The following is a 15186-nucleotide window of genomic DNA, read 5'->3' as shown; positions in this document are numbered from 1 at the left end:
CCTTAGCAAAGCGCATCCCAGGCTGCATAGCCGCACTACCCTACCCAACCATACCACACATAAACATGACACTACCCCCGGGGTTTACACAGACGAGCCGGCGAAGCAAGAAGAGCGCCAGAAGAAAGGGCCCTAGCCGGCGGGGCCCAGCCAGGACAAAAGGAGGTCCCACAAAGCGCCTACACCGGCCGCATTTGCGGTCGGGGTAGACGACGGATGGGGCCCACCTACGAAGGCTGTCCAGGCCTACACGAGATGAGGCAGGATAAAGAGGGATAATCCCCCTCGATCCCAAATCATTGAGGCCAATTTCTAGCCATAGAATAATGGCGCGCGACTACGATCGCAGCGGATGTATTTCTGCTTTTTGCAACCGCATTCGCAGATTTCAATATAATATTATTAGATTTTAGTACGGTTGGAAAGAATCGGATGATAATTTTTATCTCCACGAAAAAAAGTAGGTTTAATTTTGTAAATTATAAGATTTTAGAATTTTAGTTGTGATACATGTGATTGCAGCTAACCTGTTATTACAAGGCAGTTATTTTTAAAAGCAGATTGTAGTGAATATCTATAATATCTATTTCAGCCAAACAATAGTCAAAAATTAGCAATTTATGTAATAGCAATAACCAATCCCCAACCAGAAGACCCCATACCTCCCAGAAGTCTGTGATCTTCCCGATGACATCAGGGTCAGTAAAAGAAAAACTACTATTTCATTTAAGAGTGTTTGTAAACTATGGCTGTGTTAAGTGTATGGTCGAAACTAGTTCGGTCAAACTTATCTAGTCAAACAATTCGCTAAACGGCCTTTAGTAACTGTAGTAAAACCTACCCAATATTCCTAATCAGCTGATTGGGCTGACCAACGAATTATTTGTCCGCTGAACGACTTTGAACTTTGACCAGTCCGACCATTCGCTGAACACAGCCTCTCTGTAACGCAGAATTGCAAATTCTCAGTAAGCTTATGGAAAGTTACACATTTGCTTGCAGTAGTATGCATTAACAAACATAAGCAGTATCTTTTAGAGGCCACAACTGGCTGTTCAACAATTCGAGCTAACACGACTTATTGTTAAAGCTAAATACCTATAAATATAGTGTTACTCGCGCCATTATTCCTAGGCTAGAAATTGGCCTCAATGATTTGGGATCGAGGGGGATTATCCCTCTGCCTTATCTCGTGTAGCCTTCGTAGGTGGGCCCCATCCGTCGTCAACCCCGACCGCAAATGCGGCCGGGGTTGACGACGGCTAGGGCCCTTTCTTCTGGCCTCTTCTTGCTTCGCCGGCTCGTCTGTGTAAACCCCGGAGGTGGTGTCATATTTATGTGTGGTATGGTTGGGTAGGGTAGTGCGGCTATGCAGCCTGGGATGCGCTTTGCGGTCCACGACCGTGCGTTGAATATACTTAATGATGTTCCATTATTTTTTTCTAGAACTATATTCTATAGAAGAATGTTTCCTCTATATTGTCATTTTCTGTGGCCTATGGTGTTTGTGCGATTTTGATTTGAGGTTTTCGTTTTGTGGTCCTATATGTCAAAAGAAAAATATTGTTAAGGGTAAACGATCTCCTTATATTGTCATTACCTTAAGGGTACAAAATTTGCACTGTACGTACTGTAAATTATATATTTTAATTTATATTTAAATTAAAATGACAGAACAAATTTTAGAAGAATGGGATGAATTAACTTCAGATTTTAAGCAATTGGAGGTTAGTTGGTAATTTAAAACATTAATATATCATTCATATAGATAATTTTTAGGTTGATAATAAGAGATATCTTCAACAGCTGGAAGAACTGACCAATATTCAGAAAAAATGCCTAAATCACATTTCCCACCAGCGTTATAGAATTGGCATTATTTCCAAAGGCATTAAGGAGTAAGTTTACTATTCTCACTTATAGGTATATCTCTGGTTAATGTAAAAATACTTTTCTGCAGTATTTAAGTATGTACTTCTGAAAAAACTAGTGTGTTTTTAACAAAGATTATCGCCGCAAAACCATTGCGCCTTAACTTATATAGGTTATCGAGTTTGTACCGAGTATAGAGCATCCAGATCAAATTTACTGTGAATTCTAAACACTTTTCTAAGTATAATATTTTTTGTTTTGGGTAATATTAAATTTTGTTACCTGGGCATTAAAAATTCACAGCAAATTTTGAAATTCCAAATCCAATATTTGTATTTTGTATACAAATATAATCAATTATTTTTTTTTTAAAACACAGCTAAAGATATTGTTTTGGTCCTAAACTTAACTGATATGATATGTACTAATTTTATTCATTTTGATTGATTTGGTAATTCCCAGTATACCTAGGTATATCAAAACTTATGCTTTTTTTATTTTGGAAGTATTTTGTAAATCAAAACTAGTACCATTACTGAATATCTAGTAACTTATCATGGAAAGGAGATACATTTAAGTCATTTCTTTAATGGTAAATACTAATACATTTAATGGACCAAATAATGGAAAATATTTATTGGCATATTTATATTTGAGTATCTATTCAGGCGTACTTAGTTATTTTTAATTTACACTGAAATTGGTACATAAAAGGCAAGATAATTCAAAAAGGTTCATATTAAATAGTGATGGTTAAATGACCAGTCACTTAAAAATCTGTAACATAACCATACAATGTTTATTTCAATTGATCTTTGATATACTTATTACACATTTCTAAACTGTTTTTGTACTTATATCTACTTTTTGTATAACTTTCTTTTCATTCTGGTTGCATGTCCTTACATTGTGCATAGCTTTGTCTTTTTTTATAATTTAAAATAACCCCACGTGAAATGTTGCCTTTTGATTATAATTAAGAAATATACCTAAATAATTATAGAGAACTATAATTATTTTGATAGAATTATCAGCCATTTATAGTCCAGCAGTGAGTTATACCACATATTACTAACTATTAGTAATATGTGGTTATACCATCGCTGTTTTAATAGGCATTCAAGTATACATATAAATTATTTTGTAATAGATAAATGCAATAATTTTTTTACGTAGTAAAATTTCTTAGAATTTGTTTAATATCAGCTAATTATTTTTTTTAGATTGAGCAGACAGAATGCAGAAAAGGAGAAATTAACAGAATTAAAAAATAATATTATGAACCGGAAGGCACAGTTATATGAAATTGAACAAACTTTGCCTAAACCTAATGGTATTTATTTAAAAATAATTTTAGGAAATGTTAACGTTTCTATACTCAATAAAGAAGAGAAGTAAGTATCATTTTATATTCCATTAGCAGGAGTATTCAATTTTTTATTGTATACGTTTTTATCTATTTTCTAAATATTTTAGTTGTTAGATTTACAAAAAGTATAAATTTGTAGAAATTTATAAAGGAAACAATTTGAATTGATAAAAAAATTGATAATAAATAAAATTATATTAAATTTAATATAATATGGGATCTGTTTTTTTTTCAAGTCTGAGAATTATAGTGCATGATTTTTTTAGATTCAAATATAAGGATGAGTATGAAAAATTCAAATTGATACTCAGCATGATTGGCATTGTTATGGCTGTACTTAATTTCTCGGTAAGGTTTAGAGCACTGGAACTCAGTTATATATTTTTATTGGTTTGGTATTACTGTACACTGACCATAAGAGAGAGTATTCTCAAAGTTAACGGTTCGAGGATAAAGGGTTGGTGGAGGTTACATCATTTCTTGTCAACAGTAGCTGCGGGGATCTTATTAATTTGGCCAGACAATGAGACATGGTCGCATTTTAGAAACCAATTCATGATGTTTAATGTCTACATAAGTAAGTAAATTCTTGATGTGGAGTTTTCCTGTAAAGTTTTATACAGAATAGAAATGAATCACGAGACACCTACATTTTAAAAAATTTAAAAATTATAAATATTTAATACTCACAGTGTGGTAGTAAATTTTGCCTCGAGAAATTTTTTAAGTATATCGTGATTTATTTCTATTCTTTTGTCAAATTCAATAAAAAAATTATTAGTTTGTTGATATTTATTCTTAGAGGTCGCTCGAAAACATTTGAAGTATGTACACTACTTTTAAAGTTGAAATAATTATGAGTGACCTTTAGAAATTAAAATATCGAAATTTTCAGAATTTTTTTCAACCTAGAAAATGATAAAATAACGAGAAAAAAAAATAATTTTTGACGATTTTGGAAATTTTTAAAAATCTTTAGCAACCTCTAAATAATTTTTTTTTGATCTGATTTATTGAGGGGGCCCTTAAAATATGATGAACTAATATTTTCACAAGAGGCACGAAAAAAAATATTCGTTTTTTTTTGGGCTACCCTAGTGTATACATATAGTGTGTTTCAGAAATCATATTCTTCTGGGATATATGATGTTAATTTTTTTTAGTATTATCTTTATTTTACTCCATACAACTTTAGTCATTTGAATAAAGTTTGAATATTATTAACCATTTTCTTTGATTTTGTTCAGATGAACTCAAACTAAATACATTAAATTCATTAAGAAAGAATAATTGTATGAAGTATCAAGATAAAATCAAAAGTTAGAAAAGGCAATTTTTATTAATTACTGTTTACTTTTTGCCGGTCAAAAGCAAAGCAAGTGGTATACATATTTTTTTACAAAATTAGTTCAGTGCCAACTGTATACTATTCATCACACTTTGATCAAAGATGTACTATTTATAAAAAAATATATAATGTAAATTGTAATGTAAATTTGATTAAGTCATTTAGAAGATATTTGGAAAATCCCAAAGTAGTCCAACCAAATTGGAGAAAAAAAAATTGTTACCTGGACTTTTATAAGTGGTATGGGGCTTATAATAACTTAGGGGCGGCGGAGGGTTGATTTGGGGGGTTGTAAAGTTGTGAAAAATAGTATCATTGGGATTTCTGGCTAAAGTTGACGTCAAACAAAAAAATAGATCAATACAAAATACCAATACAAGAGTTGTAGATCATGCAAAATTCTACAACTTTTGTAGAGGTCACTATTTAAGATAACCTCAAAATTTTCGAGAAAAATGCGATAAATAGTTTTTTTTCTGATTTTTCGTTTTTTATTTCTCATTTCCGCAAAAATAATTTAATTTTAACGAAACTTTTAACAACTTTTGTATTGGATACTTTTTTGTTTGACGCCAACTTTCGCCCAAAATCCCAATGATACAATTTTTCACAACTTTTCAACTCCCCAAACCAACCCTCCGCCACTCCTGCTCACGCATTTATTTTTTTCGTTTGTTATTTTTCTTTTTTTTCCCTCTAAATAAGTTATTTCGATCTGTCTAAAAGGAACTTAAATACTTTGTATCTTAGAAATCAAATAAACGATCCATATTTTGGATTTAGAATCTCTATAACCAATGGCACAGGTTATTTTGAAACACTATGTATACTTTGGCAACAATATTAATAGGAGTGTTAATTTCTTCATATTGATCCATTTATTTCAGTTTAAGTAAATTCCTTACATTCCATTTTATTAACAGAATTGGTCCAACACAATTTAACTTTGCAATTTTCTCATGTCTCGAATGTGTATTTGATGCATGATGTTGACCTACAAATCAAATATAATTTTTTATTTATAGGTCTTGTGCAATATCTACAATTTAGATACCAAAGGGGAGTATTATACAGACTGAAAGCACTAGGTGAGAGACATAATATGGATATCACTATCGAGGGATTCCATTCGTGGATGTGGAGGGGTTTAAGTTTTTTGTTACCATTTTTGTTTATTGGATATTTATTCCAACTGTACAATGCTTATACACTATTTTTATTAAGTTATAATGAAACTACAACATGGCATGTAAGTATTTTTTTTATTAACTATTATAAATTAAGACATTTTAAATTTATGTGTATTGAACGGTTTTCAATTTCAATGTGATTTTAAAAAATGTTATGGTGTAATGTTTCAGGTACCCGTTCTAAGTGCCATGTTCTTTATATTATTTGTCGGAAACACATTAACAACAATATCTGTTATTCCTTCGAAATTTCATGAAAAGGTAAAGTTGCAATATAGAGTGATGAGCCAAAGATTAAGTAGTCAGCTCTTGAATAGAGAGGTTAGTATAATTATTGTCAAACCTAAATGCTTACTATGCTCACTTGAATTGTTTAATTTTAGGTTGAAGAAATTATAGAATCAGTAAAAAATGATTAGATAATAGCACTGACACTTTGTATAGGACTGAAAATCACAGAAATGGACATAGGATGTGAATATAGTCATTATTTTATATTTTGTTATTTCTGGTAAATAGATATTAATAAAATTATAGAATTTTTGCTGTTGGCTTTTATTTGCGTTTTTTTTTAACTAATTACCATATATTAAAGTAAATAGACTGAAAAGCTCGGTGAAAAGTTCCTGCAATTTTTTTAGTGTATAACTACCACATAATTGAACAAACCAATACAGTCCAAAAATAAAAATATATATATTAAATCGACATTAATAATATTAAACAAAAAAATTTACAACAAAAATTGGCTTCAATACATTTATTCCGCCGCTTTCGAAAATTGCCAACGGTCGCACCTTCTTCCACCGTAAACTCGTCCCAGACACGTTCCAACGCTGTTTTCGACAGGTCATCGAATGGTCTCTAGGGTTGTGATCCGCCGAGTTGGGCGGCCAAACGTCCTTGCCCCAAAAAGACCAGAAACAACTCTTCGCTGACGGCGATGGTGGATTGGGCGGAACCCGCCGGCACCCAATCCTGCTGTAGCGTGAAGCCTCACGCACCGAAGTGCCGCGTCGCTCACCATATGTCATAAATACCAATGGTGTCTTCCCGGTGGCGTAGTTACCGGCCCAGACCATCACCGAGGCCGGATGATGACGCCGGTAGATAGTTTTCGCAGTGCCAGTCTTCTGGCCTTGACTGAGCTGACGATGATTTTGGAGCGGTTCATTTGTGAAAAATCTCGCCATTGTAGAGTACCTTCTTCAGGCGATCTCCAGCGACCATCCAACATATTCTACAGTATTCGTGTAGTCGCTTTGCCGCCACTGCTTCATTGAGGTAGTAGACACGAGCAACCTTCGAAGTCCCAGATTCCTCTTGACAACGTTTCGTACGTGCTCAGCGCTGATTCCGAGCTCCACGGCCATCTTGCGTATTGAGAGTTCGGGATTTTGACGAATTCGGTGTCGCATCTTGTTGACGTTCTTGAGAGTGGTGGCGATTGTTGGAAGCCCGCTCCGAGGACGGTCCGCAATCCCTGCTGACTTCTTGAAACGTTTCACATCATCTTAGACGGTTCTACTCTTGAAACCGACCATCTTCATTCTCGTCTTGTGCAATTCAACGACAGAGTAAAGCCTGTATAAGACAATGCAATTTTGTTGCAAGGGATTTGGTTGCAGCAATAGAATCCATAAAATTTTTCTTATCAGACTATGCAATTCTGTCCCGGCAACTGAATTGTATGAATTAGAACATGCTCTATTCCGTGCAACAAAATTGCAGGGATTCTAGTTACTTTATGAAGATTTGTTTATTACCAACCTAGCTGTAGTTGGCTGTTGATCACGGTTAGTAACACCGTTGAAGCCATTATTGAAGCTATACAATATACAATTTACTTTTAAATTTTCATCCATTGCAATGTTTTACTTGAATAAAAAATAATTGTTTACAAGATACATACAAGAAATTTTACATGTTAAGCAATGCACAGTTGGTAACACTACTGCAAACTAAACAAATTGCAGCAATTCTGTCCCATTGTGTGATAAAGCATGCTATTTTTCCCCGCAATTTTGTCGCTGCAACTAAATTGCGTTGTCTAATACAGGCTTAACACGCATATTTTCAAGGTCTATATAGCGCAAAATTAACTAAAAATAATCAAACAATTACAACAATATTTAAGGTTAAAATTACATGGCGAATTCAACTATTCAACTAGAACTTAAGAAAAAAATAGTATCAAATCACTGTCCAAAAAAATTGCGGAAACTTTTTACCCACCTGTGTTTTCAAATGAGAAGAGAAACATTTAATTTGTTAGGTCCGTAAGATCCATATTATTTGACTGTATACTACGGATGGAATTTGGAGAGAGGTAAGGAATCAAGATTTAAAATGAAGTGAAACTATAGTCTCATTAACACGAGAGGGTTTTATCGTATTTATTATGTGATATCCAGGCGCGTATAGCTAAGGGGCAGGGGTGAGCACGGCCCTCCTAGAGAATGCGGTGCTCTGCCCAGAAAAAAAAAATCCACTATCATCATTTTGGTCGCACTAGCCGGCTGACTAACTGGCGCCTCAAGGCTCACTCCAGGCAAAAATCCTACCTACGCCCATGGCGATATCAAGTGTATTCCGTATTTTATAACTTGCGGTGTTACATTGTTTTTTCTTTAAATTTCTTTTGTGTTCTTTGTTGTTAATTTTTATTTCTGTGGATTTTGTTTTTGAGTTTTATTTTATTTGTTTAGTCATTTAAATATTTAAAGAAGAGTAAATTTTGAAAAATTGAACCTTAAACAGGAAATAATAGTTTCTTCCATATGTAACTGGAACTGTAACTGTAACATTAATAACAAATTGGATGAAACTTATTTTTATATTTGTAGATCTGCTAAAGATAAAGGTATGAGACATTTTTCTCTTGTTCCAAAAAAACAACATGAGACACATTGCAATAACTTCTTATAATAGAAATTTGGAAGTTTTATATTAAATTTTAAATACTATTATAAATATAGTAGGTACATATACTGCTTCACACTTTTGCAATAGAATTAATAAAGACATTGTATAATTTCTTGTTTTATAAAGTATAAAATTTTATTAAACGGATGTTATTACGGTCCTCAAACCTAGATATTTTTATCCTTCTAACAGCTAATCCTTTTAACAATTATAATTGAGGTCATAGTTTTACAATAATATGAAGCGTAGGGCCCATACTATTCTTTCAGGCAATCTCTAGGCCCACAAGCTATAAGTCAATGATGAAAATGTTCAGTTTCAGTTCATGTTTCATAAATAAAGGTTCTCTTTGTGGGTACAGAAAACATCTTATTTAAATAAAAGTGGTTCGCATTACCAAAATATGACCACTTTAATTTTCTGTGAAAATTGAAGTGGCAAAAAAACTTTAGCGAAGTTGATAGTTACTCATCCGGGTCATCGGATTTTGTTTTGTTTTAACAGTAGCGGAATTACCGTAACGTTAATTGAATTTAATTATCTAGACACACTTTGAAATTCCGGGGTTGTGTTTTATCCTTTATTAATCTCATTAAAAAATATCATGTCTTCTTTTCTATATTCTGTATAACTCCTATTACCGATTTTATACAGGGTGTTCCAACTCTGTAGTTTTATGGAGATTTCGTTTTGTATGTCGAATATTACCAGTAAAAAAAAAAACCTATCAATCAATTCTTCCTGCGTCACATTTTAAAAATATTTTAATAAACTTTTACTCTCTAAGCAAAATAACTACAACGTCAACGTTAATCAAAACTAGAGTGACAATTAATTTGCTTTGTGTGTCAAACAGTACATTGTTTGCAAGGCCTTCTTGACGCTGTTACATAGCTACTTTTTCGGACTCGACTGATTCTTCTGGAAAACTGTTAGATATAAGTATGAACAACCTTATATCAGTCGAAATGGCATTCAATTTTGCGTTCACCCGTGACAATTAATATGGGTCATTCCATTTGAAGAAAAAAGTTTTTCAACTCGTAAGATTATTAAATGTAGGTCTCAGAATTTCCGAGTCTGAATAACGTACACGTTTTGCTTACAGATGACAAGATGGAGTAATTTATGCCAAAACGAACTATGAAAAATGGTCCACATGATTCCAGTCAACTTTTATGAAAACCATGTTTTTTATAAATTTTACACTTACCTAGAGTTAAAGAAGAATCCCTCTTAGGTGAAACACACTGTATATTTTTCCTCCGAACAACCTATCAGGCAAATGCCCATGAATTATAGTGTGCAATTTCTTAAATATAGGAATGCCATTCATATCTTTGAACGAACTATTTTCGTGGACTGTGGACCTACCTGTTTAAACTTTTAATATGTACACACTCCAGCAAAATAATTGCATCGCGGTAGTGCAAATACAAAAGTAGGTTACGGTTATGAAGGTTTTCTCTGTTCGATTTCGCCTTCCCTTCCCATTCAGCCATTTCCGGACAACCTAATTCCTGTTTCAGCAATGTGTAATAATTGGGTATTGAATGTGGGTCACAATCATTCCGCAATCTATTATTTTACTTAGGGAACAATATGCACGTTGAACGCAGATTAGTTCTGTAATTATGTTACGATCTAACAAACTTAATCCGTTAATTACCTAGACGAGTAGATAGAATTATATTACGGCGGAATGGTTAAGCGATTCACAAATTTGTCATTGCATCGACACATCAGATTAATGATCCTTACGGGATGCTTCCGAGAGTGTGTCATTTTCCAGGACACGAACGAAATTAATTTTTCAGAAAAAAAATGTTCGATATGAGGTTTTTTTGTAGGTAGTTGAGATATTTCACATTTAACCTATCTACATAAAAGCATTTAATAATTGTCGTGTTTCAAGTCATTCACAAGTTTGGTTCCTCTCTTTTTTATTAGGTATCCGTTATGGCCCAAGAATGGATTAATACTGTAATTTTTTTTCGTGCTTTTATGTTGAATAAAACCGTCATTTACGGTGAACTCCTCGTAACATATTGGGCCTCTCACCTCAGACGGCTCTCTAGAGAGATTGTCGGATGCCTCTCTCATAACACTATCTACTATGGATAGTTGGGGGAGAGGACGTCGCGGTAAATAGTCTTTTCCTATTTTGACTGCTTGCTTTGCTTAGAGGTTAGGTTGCTCTGCTTTATTAGCACTGGTTTCATAAAATAATAGGGCTTTCAGCTGTTTCCTAGTGAATTGTTTTAACACTTAGCATTTATGAAAACTTTGTCTAGTTTTTTCACTACATCTATGACTATGCCCTTTTAGTACTACATGTTAAGCTTTGTTTTATCCCTTAAGATCTTAGTCACAGCAAAGAAAGTACCAAGCGGATTAGACGCTAGATGGCTGATGTAAATCTCGAACGGTGCGCTCACAACAAGTTTTTAACTGTATTCTGAATTGAAAAAGAGAGAAAAAATAAATGTAGGTGTTTACAATATATAGGTTTGTTACAAATAATGAGATGCTAGACTATGCAACTATCTACGTCAACGCAATTTGAACAACGAATTCGCAAAAAATGCTTTTGATTTTTCAGGCTTTTTCTCCTCTATATAAGCAAGAATGGCTTTAAAGTATTGAAAGGTAATGTATACGAGTATATGCTTGAATTGAGGTCGATCAGTATATTTCCGCTCTGGTTATTAAATTGCTGGATCCTTAGAGTCGACGTTCAATCATGTTTTGGAATGGCTCCGCGGATTCTCAGGGATTGTTATTCGGTTTGGATTCTGACATCTGGCCTGTCCGGATTTGAGCGGAATATGCAATAGCAAGGCTATGCTGAGTTACAGTAAAGTGCGTTCTTCAAATGATCTCCATGTAGTGCCTGCACATCATAGAAGTCTTAGAAAAAGCTTATTTCGATTACAAGGAGAATAAATCTCTTGTATCGAAAACATAAGGTTTGTTAATAATATACCTTTGGTTAATTGTTTAATTTAACAATAGTTGATATAAATCTTTACGGTTTAAGAAATGAGATTCTTAAAGCAATCTATATCAGTTCTATTATCTCAGGTAATTAACCGTGCACATAAATCGAGTTAATGCTTTCAAAATTTCTATTTTATATTCATGAGTGACAATGGAGATTGGCGATAACTTCAGCCCTTTGTCTCCGGTTTAAAACGAGCCGACGTTATTTGAAAATCCCCCAATGTTTGAAAAATAATTTGAATATGACAAATGTGTATTGTAGATAGGCTTATATTTGCTTAGATCTGGAAAATATTTTAAACTCTTTTCCGTCCTTTTTTATTTTCATTCTTTACGAAAAAAAAAAACACATGTCTTTATTTCTTGAAATGTGGTAAACAGTTTGGAGCAAGTAATTATTAGGTTTAAGCAACAAATTTTAAACGTTTTAAGTTTTTAAACTTTTTCATCTGATTCGACAGTAACTGAAGATATACTAAGAGCTACCTCTGGTATAATGAAATTCGAGACAGAAAACTTCCTAACTAGAGAGTGTCACCTTCTTCCCCTGGAGACCTGAGTAGTCAAATATCTAAACTAGAATTATCTTTATTCCCTAACCGTACAAGACCTTTTTAACAGTTCAATACTGTTCCTGAGTTCATTAGTAAGATCCAAGTGTTTTCAGAACTGATTGGCATAGATTGCTATTTAAAAGGTACTTGTATAGTAGTCTTATCGACAGCCTGGTTCTCCAATTGCAACTATATACTCCAACTCCGAAGTTTTGGAGCCAACTGTGAACATGTGTCATTCACCCGGAATAGATCAATTTTCCGATCCCATTCATCCTGCCTCAAGAGGAGAATGTTAAAGATTAGTTTCTAAATCTGAGATCATTGATACAATATTGTGTCTTTCAATACCTTCAAGCAATTTGTTATACTCCATGGTACTAGCCTTCGGCATATTAATAGTAATTGGCTTTAACACGTCCGTGACGTAGGAATTTTTGTGAACATGTCAATCTGTATACCACCTACCTGGCTCCTCTTTCCAATGCAGAAGTCTAAATCCAGTAGGATTTCCAGTGGAGGTGTTGGTGTGGAGCTGATTATCTCAGTTACAGCTAAACATGATTGTCTCTGTAAATCAAAGAATTTAGCTTTGGTGGTCCTTTGAAGACTTTCAGAAGAATTGTCGAGAGATGTTCCAAAAATACTGTCGACATGTCTACAGTAAGTCTTGTGGAGGGCCTTTGCCGTATAACAGTCCAGTTAAGTGATTTGTTTCATCCAACCCAGCCAAGGGAGACTCAATTTTTTTACTAATTCTGTTTTCTTGTAATATATTTGCAATAACTGATTAGTGGGAGTTCACAGACATATGTTCCCTCTCACAACAAGGATGATAATATTGACACTTTTTTTCAATCTACATATGCATAATATAGAGCATGATAGAATATATTTTGTTAGTAAAACAGCAGCTATATATTGATTGCCTCTTTAGATTTAATTTGAATGTTTTCCTCAAAATTAAATTCCAAATCAAAAAGTAGAGCTCATTTTGCGAGTTGAAAAATCTCGTACTTACCCGAATTTGGTACTTTTTTGTTATATCTTGTCATTTATATTAGGTCATTTAAACCTGTCTTATAGTTAGTAGTAGTTTTTTTTACCTTTAAAATTAGACAGCTGGGAAAGTCGTTTTGATTCAAAGACTTCTGGTTTCTTTTTTTTTTTTTGGAATCGGTGTAGGTACCATCCCGTAGTTTTAGCCATACTTTCCGTTTCTTGTTATGTTCGAATTACAAAATTCGGTTAGTATTCGATTTTTACATTTTTTCACAAATTACGTTCTGGTAACCTGTCATTAATAAAATATTAGAAACCAGAATATCACAGTATATAAGTATGTTCACTTTACATCATTCCGCAAAGGAATAGTGAAAATATAGTCTTTAGATTATAGATTCAGATATGCTTCATGCAATGGGTATTAAGGAGGATTTATATTATTAATTCGAATAAATAATCCTAAGATAACTACCTAGATGCATAAGGAAATGGAAGAAATAATACTTTAGATGTGCAAAGCTATTATTTTTACTGACATAAATACGAATGTATTAAGGATTATCTAAGATCTGCAAATTGCAGTAAACCGCATAATAGCATTTTCGCGTTTTCATAGAGGCTAAGTTTAAACGGGTTTCTTCTGAATATATTAATTTACAATTATAATTCATCATATTTCCTCATATTTATATAGAAACAAATCCACAGCAATGTGATGTTGTCTCGATAAATAATAAGTACGATTTATATGTTTTTACTAAACTGATCTCTGCTGCAACTGCCCAATATTTTTGTTGTGTTAAGTAGGTGATATTTCAAAAAACTCTCTTTCTCAGAAGAGATTTTGACATTAGATTTTGACTGGCTGGACTTGCAGTGATTGACCGGTGTCGTTCCGGTCTTTAATTTTTATAGATGAGTCGTTTCCAAATTCCGGGTAGTCCTAACCCTTCGTCTAAATTGAAACTATTTGAATTCTTCTGGATTTTTATTAAATGAATCATATTGTAGTTCCTCGTCTAAATCTTTCGGGTCACAAATGGCACTTGGTCGATACATTAATGTGTTAACAATACCTTATTTCTGGGCTGACTGGTGATAAGAATCAGCATGCAGATATCCATCCATGAGACTATATGAACTTTGGCTTTAATGATGCCCACTCCAAGACTTTCTTCTCTAAGGTTTCAATGTAGATATTTGCTAGAGCTGGATAAAAGATAGGACCCATAAAACTTGCCCTTAGAGGAGAAGATTCATGTTTATACACATTTTTTACCAAGCCTATGTATTTTGTCTTCCAAAGCATCTTTACTCGACACTTTTGTAAACAACGCCATCATCATCACGTCAAAATTCAGTAAGATAGTATCTGGATCTAATTAGATTCCCTTGATCATGTCAGTGAAATCTCCAACGGCTTGGATATGATGTTTTTCCTACTTAATTTTTAATTGAGTGTAACACATACCAGTGATGTGACACAAATAAGGCTGGCTACTTTCATGATTGTATTATTCTTGGTCTTCCTATACATTTGGCCCTGCAATAGGTTTTTTACTTTGGATATGTACTGTATTGTGTCGAAGATGGCAGATGACTTAAAGAATTAGTAGTTATATATTTATAAGCTTATCATTAATTGTAAACCGTTTGTATTTTTATATAAAAACAGCATTAAAGTAAAATTTGGATTGCAGTTTTGCGAACAATATCTTTTGTGGGCGAGTCCTACGGGTACTTCATAATATTACCTGAAGATGAAAAAGTCAAATAGCCTTAGGAATTATTTCATTTTTCAGGTATTTGAAATAAGACTTCGATTTGACATTCGACTACAATAATTTGTCACAAACTACTATTTCCAGTCAAGTCGAATCAAGTAGATTGAAGGTTAGATGAAGCCGTAAATCTCTTACA

At 33.4% G+C, this 15186-nt stretch overlaps 1 protein-coding gene across 1 annotated transcript; it reads left to right on the top strand.

Moving 5' to 3' along the window:
* The first annotated feature begins 1529 nt into the window (after positions 1 to 1529).
* Positions 1530 to 6323, top strand: LOC108905005 (transmembrane protein 120 homolog). The gene is made up of 7 exons (XM_018707758.1): positions 1530 to 1727; positions 1780 to 1898; positions 3096 to 3266; positions 3508 to 3818; positions 5615 to 5838; positions 5951 to 6100; positions 6163 to 6323. Exons 1-7 carry the CDS (start codon positions 1668 to 1670, stop codon positions 6196 to 6198), a joined length of 1071 nt encoding a protein of 356 aa, XP_018563274.1. The 5' UTR covers positions 1530 to 1667; the 3' UTR covers positions 6199 to 6323.
* Positions 6324 to 15186: the final 8863 nt, after the last annotated feature.

The sequence above is a fragment of the Anoplophora glabripennis genome, unplaced genomic scaffold (genome assembly GCF_000390285.2).
Source record: "Anoplophora glabripennis isolate ALB-LARVAE unplaced genomic scaffold, Agla_2.0 scaffold73, whole genome shotgun sequence".
NCBI classification, from domain to species: Eukaryota; Metazoa; Arthropoda; class Insecta; order Coleoptera; family Cerambycidae; genus Anoplophora; species Anoplophora glabripennis.
The sequence above is the reverse complement of the archived record's forward strand: the minus strand, read 5'-3'. Positions and strand labels throughout refer to the sequence as shown.